Here is a 19,239-nt window from a genome sequence, read left to right on the forward strand (position 1 = left end):
CGCTACCACGCCTGGCTGATTTTTTGATTTATTGTAGAGATGAGGTCTCGCCAAGTTGCCAAGATGGGTCTCCACCCCGCGGGCTCAGGCAATCCACTCACCTCAGCCTCCCAAAGGCGTGGGATTACAGGCTGAGCCACCGAGCCCAGCCAAAAAAATTTTTTAAAAGTGTGTGGGGGATCTCAAAACAAAACATGCAGACATGGACTCCGGCCCCCTAGGGAATCAGACCAGAGGCAGGGCAGCTCGCATTGGGGGGGGATGGGAGGGCTTTGGAGGAGTCCTGAGGGAGAAAGAAGGGATCTGGGAAGAGGTGAGGTCAAGGGAGTGCACAGCACAGCAGGGGTGGGACACAGGCCGGCAGAGAGTTACCTCAAAACAACAAATGCCCCCTTCCCCCAACCCGGCAGCCTGCAGCCGGCTGGGGTCACACATTGCCTCAGATCCTCACCCAGCAGGGCCTCATGGCCTCAGCCCCACCTTCTTTACTTTCATCAGCATTTTCAGGCATTTCTGTAGGGGGAGGGTTTTCACACAGGAAGTGGGGGTTTGGATCTTATTCTCTCAATGCAAAAGAAAGCAACGGGGGATCTCTGTCTGGAGAGGGCTGGGGGTCAGGGGAGCATCTTTAAAGGCAGGGCAGAAGGGCAGAGCCAGGGGCAGGGGACCAGCAGGTGGCCCCTGCAGCTGCCAGACCTAGAAAGGAAGGGGGGAAAAGTCCTTCAGATGGCCTATACAATTAAAAAGCGAATTAAAAAAAAGGAAGGGGACCGATTATATAATCTGTGACACGTCCACACAACAGAGAGACACAGCTGTCAAAAAAGACCAAGGCAGCTCTGTGTCCTGACATGCAGACATCTGCCAGAAATAGTAGGAGGAAGAAGAAAGGTGAAAAAAAAAAACCTGTCCAAAAACAAAAAGTATAAATTGAGACATTACAGGAGAAACTTGAAAGGCCCAGGCATGAAGGGCCACTGGGCTGAAAGGCTGAGTTCTGTGCTCCGGGAGCACTGGAAGCCACGGGGGGAGCATGAGCAGGGGGGAGGGTCAGGGCAGTTCTAGGGCCAGGCTGGGGGACGGATTGGAGACCAGGAGGCCAGGAAAGAGGTTAGAGAGAGGGTCCAGGCCAAGGGAATAGGGATTCTTATGGCCATTTGACAGAACAGCACGTGGATGGAGCTTGGTCATCTGGGCCCAGCCCAGGGGTCCTGGGAACCCCTGGGGAGCAGAGACCCAGCACAGCACTCACCACATGACTCCTTGCCTTAGAATGAAGATGCTTAAATGGTGGAAGGCATGCCAAACTCTCAACACCCAGGAGGGCGTGACCCTCAGGAAAATGGAGGTGCCTGGGGAGCCAGAAACACCCAAGGAGTGTGAAGCTGAAACCCCACTGGCCTGGCCTGGCCTGGAGGTGAGTCCCTGCGGGGGCCAGCCCAGTCCAGAACCAACAGGAGACCCTTGTTCAAAGTATCACAGCCTGGGGGAGTTCAATGAGGGACATTTATGTCCTCACCCTTCTGGAGGTTGGGCCTCCCTGACCCAGGTGTTGGCAGGGTTGAGGCCTTGCTTCTTAACTTGCAGACAGCATCCTGCCTGTGTCTTCAGTCTTCCTTCTGTATGTGTGTGTATTCTAATCCTATTTTTTTTGGGGGGGGTCTCACTCTGTCACCCAGGCTGGAGAGCAGTGGACCCCTCATGGCTCACTGCAGCCTCCACCTTCTGAACTCAGGTGATCCTTCTGCCTTAGCCTCTCAAGTAGCTGGGACTGCAGGTGTGTACCACCACGCCCAGCTAGTTTGTTTTTTCATAGGAATGAGGTCTCGCTGTGTTGCCTAGGCTGGTCTCGAACTCCTGGGTTCAAGTAATCCTCCTGCTTCAGCCTCCCAAAGTGCTGGGATTACAGGCGTGAGCCACCACATCCAGCCCCAATCCCTTCTTCGTTTGAGGACACCAGTCATATTGGATTAGGGCCCACCCTACTGACCTCATTTTACCTTGATTACCTGTGAAAAGGCCCCATCTCTAAATGCAGTCACATTCTGAGGCCCTGGGGGCTAGATGATGGGAGGTGGGATGGATGGGGGGGCGGGTGTGTAATTCACACTTCGGCCATAACAGAGGCTGAAGGGGACAGGATAGATCCCTCCGTGTTGAAGACCCAGAGCGGGAAGGGACTCCCCCAAGGCAGAGGAACAACAGAGTCTGGTTCTCCCGTAGTCTAGGGCTCTTGAGAGAGAGAGACAAGTGGAGATGCTCACGCTCCCAGAGGGATTCTGACACACTCGTGGATGCTGGGCCCAGTCAGACCTGCAGACTAGAGAAGCAACTCCAACCAGACTCCAGACCTGGAGGCCTGCTGCCCGACTCACCCCCAGGGCCTCCTGGGTGCCCTGCCTCCAGTTAGCCACGCAGGGAACACACCTGACATCCACCCCCAAGGGCAGCGACTGAACATGTGAGGACATGCAGCAGACAGCACCAGGAAATGGGCTGTTACTGTGGCAGAGGCCACACGGGCCACCGCAAGCCCAGTGTGACAGAGACCTGTCCTCAGGGCACCACGTATCAAACTCAGCCTCATCCTGCAGAGAGAGAAACTGACTTGTAGACGGAAGTGGCTGAAACAACAAAGAACCCCCAAGAGTATCTTTGCAGGGACATTGGGGGGGGGTGTCCTCTGCACACCCACATTGCAATCAGGGAAACCTAGGCTCACTGTACCTCAGGCCACACAGCATGGCTGTGAGCGGCTCAGACCTCCTGAATCCCATGACCCTTGACCCCTACAGCAGTTGTCCCTGTCCCTGGACATTTTCTCCTGGCCTTGTAAGACTCTAGAGCAGAAGTTGCAAACTCAAGCCCATGGCAGCCAGGCAGGGAACAAGATGGGTACAGATGGCGTGGTGAGGACCGTTGGTCTTGACAGCAGGTTCTCCTCCCAAAGGGGGTACTACAGAGGAGCCTGCTCCAATTTCTCCCCACCCCACCCTGTAGATCAGGAACGTGGGGCCATTTTTGCCAGCTTTTTTTCAAGGAAAAATCCAGAAATCTTGATGTCAGTGAGAAATGTCTTGATTTGAGCACATTAATAATTGAGACAATGTTTTCAAAAGGCACCATGGGCTGGATGTGGTGGTTCATGTCCATAAACCCAGCACTTTGGGAGTCCAAAGCAGTAGGATTATTTGAGCCCAGGAGTTAGAGACCAGCCTGGGCACCATAGCAAGACCTCCTCTCTACAGCAGGGTATGGTAGCACACACCTATAGTCCCAGCTACTCGGGAGGTTAAGGCTGCAGTGAGCCATGATCGTGCCACTATACTCCAGCCTGGGCAACAGAGTGAAACCCTAACTCAAAGCAAACAAACAAACAAACAAAGCCTGCATCCAGATCTCTGGTTTGCAGGTCTGTTCAGATCAAAAGCATCAATATGAAGGGGCCCCCTCTCCCTAAATTCCCTGCTTTTATTCTAAATGCCAATGACGACCAGGATCCCAAGGCACAGGGAAGAAGCTTGGGTCTGGAAGGGTGAGCAGGGTCTCCTTGGTAGAGAAGAACATTCCAGGTGTTCACTTTTGTGGTCTCCCATGTACCAGGACCTGGGATGGGGACATTGACAGGAATCAGACCCAGGTCCCGCCCATAAGGAGCTCCACGTTGTCACAGCCCTGTGGCAGCGTGCAGGGAGAGATGATGACACGCCAGCACAGGAAGCTGCAAGATGGAAGACAGGAGGCAGGAGCACCCCAGTGAGGGCAGGGCAGCAGAGTTTCCAGGCCAGGAGGGCAGATGACAGGGCTGAGCCAGGGGAGGTGGCACAGCCTGGTCCTGGTCGAAGCTGCCCTGCAGACAGGCTCAACTGTCACCCAACCCACCCTGGGGAGAGGCAGGAGAGGAACCAGTGCCTGGCGATCAGCTTCCCCTCCCCTCTGAAGGACACATGTGGCGGCGATGCTGTCCCGGAGTTTGACTTTAAAGTTCCCACGTTAGAGGATCGTAGAGACGAGGAGACCGACTTCAGGAAAAATGTGACATCCCTGTGTGTGGGTGGTGGGGTGGGAGTAGCAGGGAGCCGGCAGCAGCTCCACAAATAAAGTTGAGACTGGAAAGTGGATGGGTCTCCCAGGAGGTGGCTATGGGGCTGAACTCTTTTCCCAGAGTCAAGAGAAAACACAAGAGGGCACTCCAGGGTCTGGCAGACAGACAGACGGGCTTCAATCCCAGGCTGTGTGACTGGGTGAGTCACTTAGCCTCTCTGAACAAGGCTAAGAATCAAGCTTAAAGGGTAATTGTGGGGCTCATGGGGGAAACCTAGGCGGAGGGCCAAGAAGAGAGTCTGCAGTTCATCCCCTTCTGAGCAGGAGTTTACTGACATCTGTTGTGTCCAGGGTCCCCAAGACCATCCTCAGGTTTGGTCATTTGGGCTCACCGGGCACAGCAAAGCTGTTTGAAAAGACACAACATGGATTTAATATACCCAATAAGCAGCCATGTTAATATTGCCTAGATCTCATGTTTTTCTAGCAGTTCACTTAACTTACCCTCTAATCACTAGCCAAGAACAGAACAGGTTTCTTAGAGGTAGCTATTGATAATTGCTTTACAGCTTGTTACTAATCAGTTTTTCCTCTCCAAGTATTTGCCTCCACCCATAAGAACCAAGTTAACCTAATCAGTTCTTCATGACCTTCATGACACAGACAGACCCCACCACCGTGGCAGCAATCATGTGACTAGGCTGGGCATGGTGGCTCATGCCTATAATCCCAGCACTTTGGGAGGCAAAGGAGAGAGGATGAACTGAATCCAGGGATTCGAGACCAGCCTGGGCAACTTGGTGAGACCTCATCTCTTAGTAAATCAAAAAATTAGCTGGATGTGGTGGCACGTGCCTGTGGTTCCAGCTACTTGGAAGGCTGAGATGGAAGGATCGCCTGAGCCCAGCAGGTCAAGGCTGAGTGACAGAGTGAGACTCCATACTCAAATACCAGAAAAAAGCAATCATGTGACTAACCCACCCATCTGCCTGCTGTCCATCACCGGACTTCAGTACCTGCGCTTACCTACCCCTTCATGATGATGTGAAGCAGACCACCACCCAATCACCTTAATGACCTTCCCCCATCAAAGGGAATGGTTAAAAGGACTCAACCACAATCAGCCAGTGGCCATTGCCTTGCCAAGCTATGGTGTGGCCATGTGCTCTTTGAGCTATGGCCAGGCCATGTTTTCCTAAGCTCTAACCTTGGAGAGGTGAATCGATATCCTTCTCTCTCTCTCTCTCATTTACTTTCTAAATAAACTACATTTTCTATTCTAACCTCTGTGCAATTTTTTGTATTTTTCACGAAGCACCAAATCGCACACCAGACACCCACACCTCCAGCAGGCCTAACGTTCTGGAAGCCCTGCTAGGAGTATGAACTAACACTGTTATACTCACAGTTACAGTTTCTTACAGCAAAAGGATATACATTGAAATCAGCAAAGGGAAAAGGTTCACAGGGTGGAGCCAGGAGAGACCAGGAGTGAGCTCCCAGCTGTCCTCTACCAGTGGAGTGTGTGACACCATGCACAGAGTGTTACCAACCAGGGCAGCTCACCTGAGCCTTGGCATCCAGGGTTGTGGTTGTTGTTTTTTAGTCAGGGTCTCACACTGTTTCCCATGTTGGAATGCATAATCACAGCTCACTGCAGGTGCAATTTCCTGGACTCAGACAATACTTCTGCCTCAGCCTCCCAAATAGCTGGGACTACAGGCATGTGCCACCGCACTCAACTCATTTTTAAAATTTCCTATAAAGATGAGGTCTTGCTATGTTGTCCAGGCTGGTCTCAAACACCTCAAATCAATCCTCCTGCCTCGGCCTCTCAGAGTGCTGGGTTTACAAGCGTGAGCCACCACACCCATGAGGCATCCAGGGTATTTACTGGAAGTTAGTCAAGTAGGTATGATGCAGCACCCACACAACTGACCTCAGTTATTCAGTCTCCAGCCCCCAGGCCCAAGGGCCTACCATTGATTGCATTGTTAGCATAGACCATGTCACCTGACCCAAGGCCTTCTAATCGTGGAATGTCAGGATGGCCCAAGGGCTTAGATATGGTCTTCTGGACCGCTCAAGGGTCAGACCTTTCTCTGCAATGTGCAGGGTTTGGAAAACCCAGGCCTGCTGAGCCAGCCCTTGACTGCAGCCCTGTCTAATGCCAGTTCCAGTTCTGGGAGTGCAGGAGATGCAGATCCTGTGAGGGTGGAAGACAGAGATGGCTCCAGAGGAGGAAGTAGCACCCAGCAGCAGGGCAGCCCTGACAAGACTCCTTCCCCAGTATGGCCTGAGTTGAAGCTGAGTCCTGTGGTGCGTGTGGTAATTCCCCAGGCTACCAGGAGGGGGCAGGATTTCCAGGCAAAGAGAGCTCTCCCATTCACTCATTCATTCAGAACGATGTCCCAAGGCCTTCTGGGACCAGGCTGGGGGCTGGGTGATGGTGGAGATCCCCTTTGCCCCGCCAGCCCTCACACTGTCCTGTTCCCTGGGTTTACCGCTGTGCACTGTTCTTTCTCTTCCTCTGTGATCTGCTCTCTGTTCCTCTCTCTGCCTGGGTCCTTCTTTCTCTGGTTCTTCCCCACCCACCCCATGTGTACCTGTCATTCTCCACCTCTTACCATCCTCTTCCCTCCCTCCCACTCTATTCCTCCTTTTTTAAAAAGACTTCATTGTACATATTTAACCTGTACAACATGATGTTTTGATATGCACAGACACGGTGAAATGGTTACTATAGTCAAGCAAATGAACATACCCGTTTTCTCACAGTAACCCCTCTTTGGGTGGCAAGGCCACTTAAATCCTACCCTTTCAGCAAGAGTTCTGAGTGCAATATGCCATGTTACCTGTCGTCCCCGTGTTGTATAGCAGAGCTCCAGACCTCTATGTCCTACGTGGCTACCTTGTGTCCTTTGGCCCACACCTCCCATTTCCTCTCCACCTCCATCCCTGACAACCTCTGTTTTATTCTCTTTGCATTTGACTGTCTTTTTTATTTCTTCCAGATTTCACATATTAGTGAGGTCAGGTGGTATTTTTCTTTCTATGTCTGGCTCATTTCACTTTGAATAATGCCCCATGGGATCACCTAAGTTGTGACAAATGCTAGCATCTTCTTTTCTTTACTTTTTTTTTGTCAGGCTCTTACTCTGTCACCCAGACTGGAATGCGGTGGGCATGATCATGGCTCACCACAGCCTCAACCTTCTGGGCTCAGGCGATCCTTCTGCTTCAGCCTCTCTAGTAGCTGGGACTACAGTTGCACACCACCATGTCCATCTAATTTTTAAAAAAATTTTTGTAGACAGCTAGGCTCGGTGGCTCAGCCTGTAATCCTGCGCTTTGGGAGGCTTAGGTAGGTGGATTGCCTGAACCCACGGGTTCGAGACCCGCCTGGGCAACTTGGCGAGACTTCATCTCTACAATAAATAAAAAAAAATTAGCTGCGTGTGGTAGCACACGCCTGTAGTTCCAGCTACTTGGAAGGCTGAGGCGGAAGGATCGCCAGAGCCCAGCAAGTTGAGGCTGCAGTGGTGGGGAGCGGCCATTGCACTCTAGTCTAGGTGACAGAGTGAGACTCCAAATCAAAAAAAAAAATTTTTTTTTGTAGAGACAGGGTCTCGCTATATTGCTCAGGCAGGTCTTAGACTTCTGAGCTAAAGTGATCCTCCTGCCTTGACTTCCCAAAGTGCTGGGATTGCAGGCATGAGCCACTCTGTGTTGTTCAGCCGTTTTTGGTTGCTGTTTTTGAGTCCAGTCTCACTCTGTTGCCCAGGCTGGAGTGCAGTGGTGCGATCACGTCTCACCCCACCCTCAATGACCTGGGCTCAGGTGATCCTTCGGCCTCAGCTTCCCAAATAGATGAGACTACAGGTGTGCGCCACCATGCCCAGCTAATTTTTTTGTGTGTTGGAGTCTCTCACTCTGTCGCCCAGGCTGGAGTACAGTGGCATGCTCATGGCCACCACAGCCTCAACATGCTGGGCTCAGGCGATCCTTCCTTCTCAGCCTTCCAAGTAGCTGGAACCACAGGCACACACCATCATGCCCAGCTAGTTTTTGATGTGTTGTAGAGATGAGGTCTTGCCAAGTTGCCCAGGTTGGTCTGTAACCCCTGGGCTCAGGCTATCCTCTTGTCTCCTAAAGTGCTGAGATTACAGGCATGAGCCACTGTGCCCGAATGCTTTTTCTTTCTTTTGAAGAGATGAGATTTCCTTTTGTTGCCCAGGCTGCTCTCAAACTCCTGGCCTTAAGCAATCCTCCCTCCTTGGCCTCCCAAATTGCTGGGCTTATAGGCGTGGGCCACTGTGCCCAGCCATCTTCTTTTCTAAGGCTGAATAATATTCCACTGTATACATATGTATTCCTCCTTTCTGTCTCTCTCCCTCTGTTTCTCATTCTCCGTCCCCCCCATTCATTCACCTAGCAAACATTTCCCAAGACCCCCAGGTGGCACAGTATATTCTGGGCATTACGGGGCCACAGAGATGAGATGGGCCAATGTCTACCCAGACCAAGGCACAGATTCATCCAGTGGCAGTTAGAGAGAGGCCACCGAGGCTCAGAGGTAGACACCAAGCAACTTAAACTGCCAAGTCCCAGAGGATGCTTGTGCCCCTCTCCAGGACGAGGTCACACTGGCTCCCCAGGACTTCATGCATGGACCAAAAAAGGGCTGAGTCCCTGGAGCAAACTGCTAGTCTGATCAGTGGTCAGTCATGTAGATAAGTAAATCTACAAGGTCATGAGTAGACGGCTCAATACAAACTCCCCCATTCCTTCAGGGGAGGATAGGAACAGCCATGATAACGCCCTGGCCAAGATTGAGCATGTTCTAAGCCTTTACATGCCTTTAACCATATTAGCCAATGACCCCGTGGAATTGGTCCCATTATCATGGCCATGTTACAGAATAGAAAACTGAGGCCCGGAGAGGTTAAGGGGGTTCCCCCAATATCACGTCTTGACCTTCTGAGACAGATGCTCTTATCCACAGGGAAACTCAAGTTCAGAAAAGAGGAGAGGCTGGGTGTGGTGGCTCATGCCTGTAGGTCTGGCTACTTGGAAAGCTGAGATGGAAAGATCGCCTGAGCCCAAGGGTTCAGGACCAGCCTGGGCAACTTAGCGAGATCTTGTCTATAATAAATCAAAAAATTAGTCAGGTGTGTTGACTGAGGTGGAAGGATCGCCTGAGACAGGCAGACCAAGGCTGCAGTGGCCGTGAGTGTGCCACTGCACTCCAGCCTGGGCAACAGAAGGAGACACTGACATACACACCAAAAAAAGGAGGGGGAGGAGGCTCTTTCCTAGGGTCTCACAACCTGAGGGGCAAAGCCAGATCCCAGGTGCCCCTGCCCTCTCCCGCCTGCTCCAAGGAGCTAGGCCTGTCAAAATCTCTTCTCCCCCTTCAGAGACTGGAGGCTGGAGTGTAGACTGGGGCCGGGTATGTATGGGACCATGCAGCCCCTTTGGGCTTTGCTGCCTGGGGGAATGGGCTTAGGCCTCCCTCCCATTTCACCCTTAAAGTCTCTCTCTCTATTCTGTTCAAGTTAGCTAAGCCCCTGTGTGTCCGGTGCCCTGTCAAGTTTGGAGAACGGCCATGAACAGGGCTGCCACCATCCCTGCCTTTCCCAAGTAGGGAACTACCTCAGAACTGCGGGGTCACTGCAGGGAGTGCTCCGCGAGTGTGAACCCTTGCAATGGCCACTTGGGCAATGGAGTTGACCCTCCATGATCAGATCTCAGTTCTGGCCCTGAAAGTGGCCAGTTCCATGTTCCCTAATCCCAGCTCCATCTGCATGATATGCCCTGCATCCTTGTGAGAGGGAGGTGAGCTCACGGCTGTTCAGCACCCAGCACGGAGCTGAGGACACCATGACAGCAGCCTGTGTCTTTCGAGCACTTTGTCATGCCAGGCCATGTTCTAAATGCATTACATGGACCCTCCCATTTGTACCCGTCAGTGTTCCACCAGAAAAACAGAACCAGCAGCAGATTCATATTAAGAGATTTATTGCAAGGCCAGGCACAGTGGTCTGTAATCCTAACACTTTGGAAGGCTGAAATGAGAGGATTGCTGGAAACCACAAGGTCAAGACCAGCCTGGGAAACATAGCGAGACCCTGTCTTTACAAAAAAATTTAAAAATTAGCCCGGCATGGTGCTGCATACCTATAGTCCCAGCTGCTGGGAGGCTGAGGCTAGAGGATCACCTGAGCCCAGGAGGTCAAGGCTGCAGTGAGCCGTCAAGGCTGCAGTGAGGTGGAAGGATCACCTGAGTCCAGCAGGTCAAGGCTGCGGTGGCCGTGAGCGTGTCACTGCACTCCAGCCTGGGTGACAGAGTGAGACTGCAGCTCAAAAAAATAAAGATATTTATTGCAAAAAAATAAAAAGACCAGGCACAAAGCCTGTAATCCCAGCACTTTGGGAGGTTAAGGTGAGAGAATTGCCTGAGCCCATGAGTTTGAGACCAGCCTGGGCAATTTGGTGAGCCCTCATCTCTACAATGAATCAAAAAAGTAGCTGGGTGTGGTAGCACACGCCTGTAGTTCCAGCTACTTGGAAGGCTGAGGTGGAAGGATTGCCAGAGACCAGTAGGTTGACGCTGGGGTGGCTGTGAGTGTGCCACTGCACTCCAGCCTGGGTGACAGAGTGAGACTCCAACTTAAAAACAAAACAGGCGGTGCACGGTGACTCATGCCTTTAATCCCAGCAATTTGGGAGGCTGAGGTGAGAGGATTGCCCGAACCCACGGGTTCGAGACCAGTCTGAGAAACTTGGTGAGACCTCATCTCTACAATTAAAAAAAAATTAGCCAGGTGTGGTGGCACGTGCTTGTTGTTCCAGCTACTTAGAAGACTGAGGCAGAAGGATCATCTAAGCCCAGCAGGTCGAGGCTGTGGTGGCTGTGAGTGTGCCACTGCACTCCAGCCTGGGCAACAGAGTGAGACTCCAACTCAAATAAATAAATAAATAAATAAACATAACAACAAAAAAAGAGGGTGTAGAGTCATAATGAAGAACAAAATCATGGCCCTCACAGCAACATGGATGCAGCTGGAGATCATCATACTACGTGAACTATCATAGAAACAAAGAACTGAATACTGCATGTTCTCATTCATAAGCAGGTGCTGATCACTGGTCACACTAGCACAAGAGTGGGATAGGCAGATGCTGTTTGGGAGGGGGAAGGAGAAGAGGAAGGACGTGACAGCACACACTAGGTAAGTGGTCAAGTATCAGGTGGAGAGAGGGCCCAAACCTCAAATGAATGTAACTTACTTATATAGTAAATCCTCACTCATGCCCCCACAATGCAAAAATAAAGTAAAAAACTAAAGCATTCTCTTTTTTTGAGTCCAAGTCTCACTATCACCCAGGCTGGAGTGCAGTGGCATGCTGCTCACAGCCACAGCAGCCTTTACCCCCTGCTGGGCTCAGGCGATCTTTCTACTTCAGCCTTCCAAGAAGCTGGAACCACCAGTGTGCGCCACCATTCCTGGTTAATTTTTTTGATGAATTGTAGAGACAAGGTCTCGCCAAGTTGCCCAGGTTGGTCTCCAACCCATAGGCTCAGGCAATCAATCCTCTCACCTCTGCCTCCCAAAGTGCTGGGGTTACAAGTGTGAGCCGCTGTGCCTGGCTAAAATAATTAAGAATTTAAAAAAGAGACTGAAGAGACCTGAGTTCTGCCCTTCTACCATGTGATGGAACAAGATGAGTCACCATCTATGAACCAGGAAGCAGGTCCTCACCAGACACAGAATCTGTCAGTACCTTGATCTTGGACTTCCTGGCTTCCAGAACTGTGAGCAGCAAATTTCTGTTGTTTATAAGCCACCCCTTGTTATAGCCATCCACTCGGACTAAGACAGCAGGTCTAAAATCCGTAGGGCAGGCAGACAGGAGGGGCAGGAGAGAAACTCTCTCACAACAGATGAAGGGGAATTTTTTCTTCTCTACTCTGCTCTTAGGCCTTGCAACTGATGGAATCAGACCCACCTACATTATTGAAGATAATCTCCTTCAATTTGAAGTCAACTGATTAGAAAAACAACAACAAAAAGTAACTATGTGAGGTGATGGACATGTTAATTTGCTTGAATGCAGTAATCATTTCACTGTGTACATGTATATTAAAATATCATGTTGTACACCTTAAGTATATACAACAAAGTCAACTGATTAGAGATGTCAGTGACATCTGCAAAATACCTCCACAGCGGCATGTATGTGTCTCGTGGTGTTTGATTGAAGAGATGTGGATTCTAGTTGAGCCGAGCTAACACAAAACAAACGATCACACCACCAGCTCCCCACCACAGCCCTGTTGGGGGAGGGTGCTGTGGTTACCCCCATCCTATGGAAAAGGACAAAGAGATTCAGAGACAGTATGGAGTCTGCTGGAGGAGCACAAGTAGAAACAAGCCCATGCTCAAAGTCGCCGAACCCCCACCTAGCCTTGCCCGGCAACCATCTTCAGCTTCTATTATTAGCACCCAGCATGGCTCCGGGACCAGGGCACAAATAAGGAAAGCACATCCTCAAGTGGGTAACCGCATCTGACCTCATTCTAGCAAACAGGCAGTCGGGGAGGGAAGTCTTCCAAGCTGAGGCAGGCAGGGTGGCTCACATCTATAATCTCAGCACTCTGGGAGGCCAAGATGGGAGGATTGTTTGAAGCCTGGGGTCCAAGATCAGCCTGGGCAACATAGTGAGACCTTGTTTCTACAAAAAGCTTTTTTAAAAAAATTAACTGAGTGTGGTAGCATGCACCTGTAGTCTCAGCTACTCAGGAGACTGAGGCAGGAGGATCGCCTGAACCCAGGAGGTCTAGGCTTTGGTGAATCGTGATTGTGCCACTGCACTCCAGCCTGGGCAACAAAGTAACACCTCTATTCAAAAGAGAGAGAACGAGGCAGAGATGGGGATGGGGGAAGAGAGAAGAAGGGAAGGAGGGAGGGAGGGAGAGAGGGAGAAAGAGAGAACAGGTGCGTATTGTCTTAAGCTACTGAGTTTGTGATCATTTGTTACAACAGTCACAGGAAACTAGAACAGATGGGGAGGGTGGGGGGTAGAAGTAGCCTCCCCACTCTGGGCCAGGCACCAGGCTAGATGTTTTTCATGTGTCAGGTAACTCCTGTCATTCTCACAGCAACTCTATGAAGTGGGAACTGTGAATAACCCCAGATTTTGGGGGAGGCACAAAGATATTAAGCAACTTGCCCTGCCAAATTCTAGTTATGCTTCTAGTTTGAACATGGAAAGGTTAACATAAGAAATTATTGACTATTATATATGATCATCTATAAAGGGGTTAAAGATAACATCTTCTGTGGCTCAGCCTGTAACCCTGCGCCTTGGGAGGCTGAGGTGATTGGATTGCCTGAGCCCGCGGGTTCGAGACCCACCTGGGCAACTTGGTGAGACCTCATCCCTACAATAAATCAAAAAATTAGCCGGGCATGGTAGCGCGCGCCTGTAATTCCAGTTACTTGGAAGGCTGAGGCGGAAGGATCGCTGGAGCCCCAGCAGGTCAAGGTTGTGGTGACCGGGAACGGCCACTGCACTCCAGTCTGGGCGACAGAGTGAGACTCCAACTCAAAAAAAAAAAAAAAAAAAAAGATAACATCCTTGAACTCAGGAAGGATACCCAAAGAAGGAACAGACTTGGAAGACGGTTCTCCTCCCCTAGGCCTGGGTGCAGCCCGTGTAGGAGAAGGGGTGGGTGTGGCCCAGTGGAGAGTGGGGAAGTTTGCTGTGGTGCCCAGGTCAGGGCTGACCCACAGGTGCCTGGGCAGGCAGAGAACCCCCTTCAAAGTGCAGGAGGCTGAGGCTGGGAGGCTGATGTGTAAGATACGCTGGGAAGCCATCAAAAGGCTGGGCGTGTTGCTCACGCCTGTAATCCCAGCACTTTGGGAGGCTGAGGCGGGAGGATTGCTTGGGCCCAGGAGTTTGATACCAGCTTGGGCAACAGAGTGAGACCCCACCTGTACAAAAAACTAGACAGGCATGGTGACACATACCTGTAGTCCCTGCTACTAAGAAGTCTGAGACAGGAGGACCGCCTCAACCCAGGAGGTTGAGGCTGTGATGAGTCATGATTGTGTCACTGTATTCCAACCTGGGCGACAAAGTGAGAGCCCAACTCAAATAGAATAACATATACATACATGCACTTGTGAAGGGCATATATATAACATTTGTGTATATATTATAGAATCCATACAGAGAACATAACTACTGCAAATGGTAAGACTCTGTTCTTTTTTTCTTTCTTTCTTTCTTTCTTTCTTTTTTTTGAGCAGGAGTCTCATTCTGTCACCCAGGCTGGAGTGCAATGGCATGTTCATGGCCACTGCAGCCTCGATCTGCTGGGCTCAGGCGAATCTTCGGCCTCAGCCTCCCAAGTAGCTGGAACCACAGGTGTGTGCCACCACACCTGGTTAATTTTTTCTTCTATATTGTAGAGACGAGGTCTTGCGAAGTTGACCAGCTGATGTCGAACCCCTGGGCTCAGGCAGTACTCTCACCTCCGCCTCCAAGACTTTGTTCTATAATGCTGAGTGAGTACTGAGGGAATGAAGACTGAACTACTGCTCTTTAGAGGTATATGTACATATAGATAAATGTCCCACATAGATTATAATCTCAAATCCTAAAAATGACTCATCCTGGTAGATTGAATTATGGCATACATACTTTGGAATTCGATTCGGTAATAAAATGGAAGGAGCTATTGAGTGTGCTAAAACATGGTTAGGTCTCACAGATACAATATGGAGTGGAAATGTCAGGTACAAGATGTCACACATGCTGTGTGATTCCATGTATATGAAGTCCAACATCTGGCAAAAATGGCCTATGTTGATAGTATTCTGAACAGTAGCCAGGTGCGGTGGCTTACACCTGTCATCCCAGAACTTTAGGAGACCGAGACAAGTGGATTGCCTAAGGCCATGATTTGAGACTAGCCTGGGCAACATGGTGAGACCTCGTCTCTACAATAAATAAAAAAATTAGCCGAGTGTAGTGATGCACACCTGTAGTTTCAGCGACCTGGAAGTCTGAGGTGAGTGGATCACCTGAGCCTAGCAGATAGAGGCTATGGTAGCAGTGAGTAAGCCCATGCACTCCGGCCTGGGTGCCAGAGTGAGACTGACTCAAAAAAACCACAAAAACCCAGAATAGTAACCTCTCTGGTTGTGGAGAGGCAGGAGGAAACACTTAGTGGCCAGGAGTTCTTTTTTTTTTTGAGTTGGAGTCTCTCTCTGTCACCCAGACTGGAGTGCAGTGGCTGCTCCCGGCCACTGCATCCTCGACCTGCTGGGCTCTGGTGATCCTTCTGCCTCAGCTTTCCAAGTAGCTGGAACTACAGGCGTGCGCTACCACGCCGGCTAATTTTTTTGATTTGTTGTAGAAATGAGGTCTCGCCAAGTTGCCAAGGAGGGTCTCGAACCTGCGGGCTCAGGCAATCCACTCACTTCAGCCTCCCAAAGTGCTGGGATTGCACCAAGCCCGGCTAGGAGTTCTTTATATAATATGGACACAAGTTAGTTGTCAGATAAATATGTGGCAAATAGCTTTCGTCATGTTCTGAGATATGCAAAAAAAAAGTTTTGTTTTTTTTTTCCTATTCTTTCACTCAATAATCAACACAGAATTTTGTGTGACCACTGGTCATCAAGAAATATGTAGAAATTTCTCCCTACCAGTCACCAATCAATCAGTTCTGCAGTGTGAACACCACTTAGGTATTCTCTAATTCAATTCTGTTCTGACACTACGTCCCTGGAGATAGTGTGAGATCCCTAGACTGAGGACTCAGTCTAACTGCCCCCCACATTTAATAACACCAGTTGCAAATAACAGGTTGCTTTACCTGTGCTTCTGACTAACTAGATATAAAACAGGCTTCCCATGGCCCGTTCCTTGAGTTCAATTAACTTGCTAGAGCAGTTCCTAGAATTCAGGGAAACATGTAACCAATTTATTATAAAAGATGTTACAGGCTGGGTATGGCAGCTCATGCCGATAATCCTGGGCAAAATAGCAGGGCCTGGTTGCTACAAAAACATTTAAAACTTAGTTGAGTGTGGTGGCACATGCCTGTAGTCCCAGCTACTCGGGAAGTCCCAGCTACTTGAAAAGTGGAGGCGGGAAGATCGCCTGAGCTCAGGAGGTTGAGGCTGCAGTGGCCATGAAAGTGCCACTGCACTCCAGCCTGGGTGACAGGGTGAGACTCTGACCAAAAAAAAAAAAAAAAAAAAGACAGATGAAAAAGATGCATAGAGCAAAGTGTAGAAAAGGGGGCACAGTGCTTCTACCAGGAGGCCCTACATATTCTGCTATCCAGAAGCCCCAAACTTTGTCCTTTTGAGTTTTTGTGGAGGCATCATCACGTAGGCATGTTTGATTCAGTCACGGGCCATTGGTGATCAATTTAACCTTCAGCCTCTTTCCCCTCCCCAGAAGCTGAAAGTCTCGCCCTCCTACTCATACTTTAGTCTTTCCTGTGACCAGCCTCATCCTGAAGCTGCTCAGGATGAGAGTTAAACCTTCTAGTGGAGGTGAGGACTGAGATACATGAAGACCAGATAAATATTTCATAATATCACACGTCCATGGTTTTCGGCAATTAAAAAAAATGCTCTATGTCTGTGTGTCCTCATCTGTGAAATAGAGGCATAGATAAGACATACTTCAGAAAGATGCCATGATGCTTCAAGGTGAAAATCTATAAAAAGTGCTTGGGCTGGGTGCAGTGGCTCACGTCTGCAATCCCAGCATTTTGGGAGGCAAAGATGAGAGGATTGCTTGAACTCAGGGGTTCAGGACCAGCCTGGGCAACTTAGTGAGACCTCATCTTTACAATAAATCAAAAAATTAGCCAGGCATGGTGGCACGCTCCTGTGATTCCAGCTAGTTGGAAGGCTGAGGTGGAATGGTCATCTGCTTGGCAGGTTGAGGCTGTGGTGGCCGTGAGTGTGTCACTGCACTCCAGCCTGGGTGACAGACTGAGACTCCAACTCAAAAAAAAAGTGCGTGGAAAGACACCCACACAGAATGACCACTCATGTGGTCATCAGACCTGAGATGGGCCATGACAGAAACAAGGAGCTCTGTTCTCATCCTGTATCTAAATGCTCTTGAATTCAAAGGGGTGGGGGAGGATACAGAGGGCCTTTGCTAGGGGTCACAATAGATTTTGTCTGTTTTTGTTTTTTTTTTTTTTGGTCAGAATCTCACTTTCACGCAGACTGGAGTACATTGGCATGATCCCAGCTACCGCAGCCTCAACCTGATGAGCTCAGGGGATCCTCCCACCTCAGCCTTCCAACCAACTGGAACTACAGGAGCATGCCACCATGCCCAGCTAATTTTTATTTATTTATTGTAGAGATGAGGTCTTGCCAAGTAGCCCACGCTGGTCTTGAATCCCTGGGTTCAGACAATCCTCTTGCCTCTGCCTCCCAAAACGCTGAGATTGCAGGCATGAGCCACCACACCCAGCTACAAAGTATGCTGTAGAGTGATGTGCCAGTCAGCTGGTTCTCTAAAAAATAAAAGTCCTGGTTTGTGATGTTTCTATTTGCCGTGGCGTAAAGTTTTCCACTGTGGACAATTTCAAGCAAATTGTGGTTTAACATCCAGTTTGCAAAATTTCTGAAAAAAATTTTTTGAGTTGGAGTCTCACTCTATCACCCAGGCTGGAGTGCAGTGGCATGCTCACAGCCACCCCAGAGTTCACCTGCTGGGCTCCAGCAATCCTTCCGCCTCAGCCTTCCAAGTAGCCGGAACTACAGGTGCACTACCATGCCCAGCTAATTTTTGATTTATTATAGAGACGAGGTCTTGACAAGTTGCCCTGGCTGGTTTCAAACCCGCGGGCTCAGGCAATCCATTCGCCTCGGACTCCCAAAGTGCTGGGATTACAGATTGAGCCACCGAGCCCAGCCTTCTGAAAAAAAATTTTTTTAAAGCAGTATTTATTGAAAGGACAGAAAAGCTCCCAGAGTGGGAGGGGATCCAAGGGGTTGCCCTTTCTGCAAATTTAACAGCAGCTCTTTGGAACTCGTGCTGGCCAGCTCTGGAACACCATTGGCTCTTGCACCACCTGGCTGTGTGAACTTGGGTGAATCTCTGACCCACTCTGGATCTCAGTCCCCTCTGTCTTTCCTGTTAGGTCACACTCCCAACCTGTGCCTCTAGAATGTTAGGTCAGGCTCATCGGGGGTGTGAGTACGTGGTGTATGATCCGATGTTGCGTGAAAGATGCAAAGAATTGCACAGAAATTAGATTAGAAAAATATATCTTATTTAAAAAGTAAGTTGTGGGGGGGGATTCACCTTCCCAAGATAGGGAAGGGGGCCAAAGCCAGGAAACATGTCCTAGCCATAGCTCAAAGAACACATGGCCACATCATAGCTTAGTAAGGCAATGGCAACTGGTTGCTCATGGTTGAGTCCTTTTAATCTTTTCCTTTGATGGAAGAAGGTAATTAAGGTGGTTGAGTGGTGGTCTGCTCCACGTCATCATGAAGGGGCAGGTAAGCGTAGGTACTGATGTCAGGTGATGGACAGCAGGCAGATGGATGGATTAGTCACATGACTGCTGCCATGGTGGTGGAGTCTGTCTGTGCCATGAGGTTCACGAAAGGCTGATTAGATTAACTTGGGTTGTATGGGTAGTGGCAAATACTTGGAAAGGAAAAACTAATTAGCAACAAGTTGGGGAGGGGGTTGTTGAGCAACTATCCATTGCTACCTCTGAGAAACCAGTTGTGTCCTGGGCTAGTAATTAGAGGGTAAGTTAAGTGAACTGCTAGAAAAACATGAGATTTAGGCAATGTTAACATGGCTGCTCGTTGGTTATATTAAATTCATGTTATGCCCTGTCATTCCCAAATGGACTTAAGTCACTCATGCAGGATACATCTATTGAGTACTTACTATGTGTCAGTCGCTGGGTTGGGCTCAGGAGAGATAGCCTGGAATGAAAGCAGACAAAGAAATAAACCTGCCCCAGTGAAGCTTATATTCTGGGAGTGGGTGTAGGGAGAGAGCAACTGAAAATAAATGAACGAATGCAACGAGGAAATTGCAAACACTAGGCAGAGGCATGACACCGAGTTATTGTGTTGGGAGTGGGGGCTACTTTGGATCACATGATCAACTTGCTTC

The 19,239-nt window shown here is 49.8% G+C and overlaps 1 protein-coding gene across 1 annotated transcript in view; it reads left to right on the forward strand.

The window, feature by feature from the left end:
* Positions 1 to 2,742: 2,742 nt before the first annotated feature.
* Positions 2,743 to 19,239, forward strand: part of IGLON5 (IgLON family member 5) — a 41,433-nt gene continuing 24,936 nt past the window's right edge. The window contains exons 1-2 of the mRNA XM_021708415.1: positions 2,743 to 2,832; positions 3,943 to 4,050. Coding sequence (XP_021564090.1) covers positions 2,743 to 2,832; positions 3,943 to 4,050 — 198 coding nt within the window. The remainder of the gene's footprint in view (positions 2,833 to 3,942; positions 4,051 to 19,239) is intronic.

Source organism: Carlito syrichta, unplaced genomic scaffold (assembly GCF_000164805.1).
Source record: "Carlito syrichta isolate Samal-C Ts95f unplaced genomic scaffold, Tarsius_syrichta-2.0.1 Scaffold136608, whole genome shotgun sequence".
Classification (NCBI taxonomy): Eukaryota; Metazoa; Chordata; class Mammalia; order Primates; family Tarsiidae; genus Carlito; species Carlito syrichta.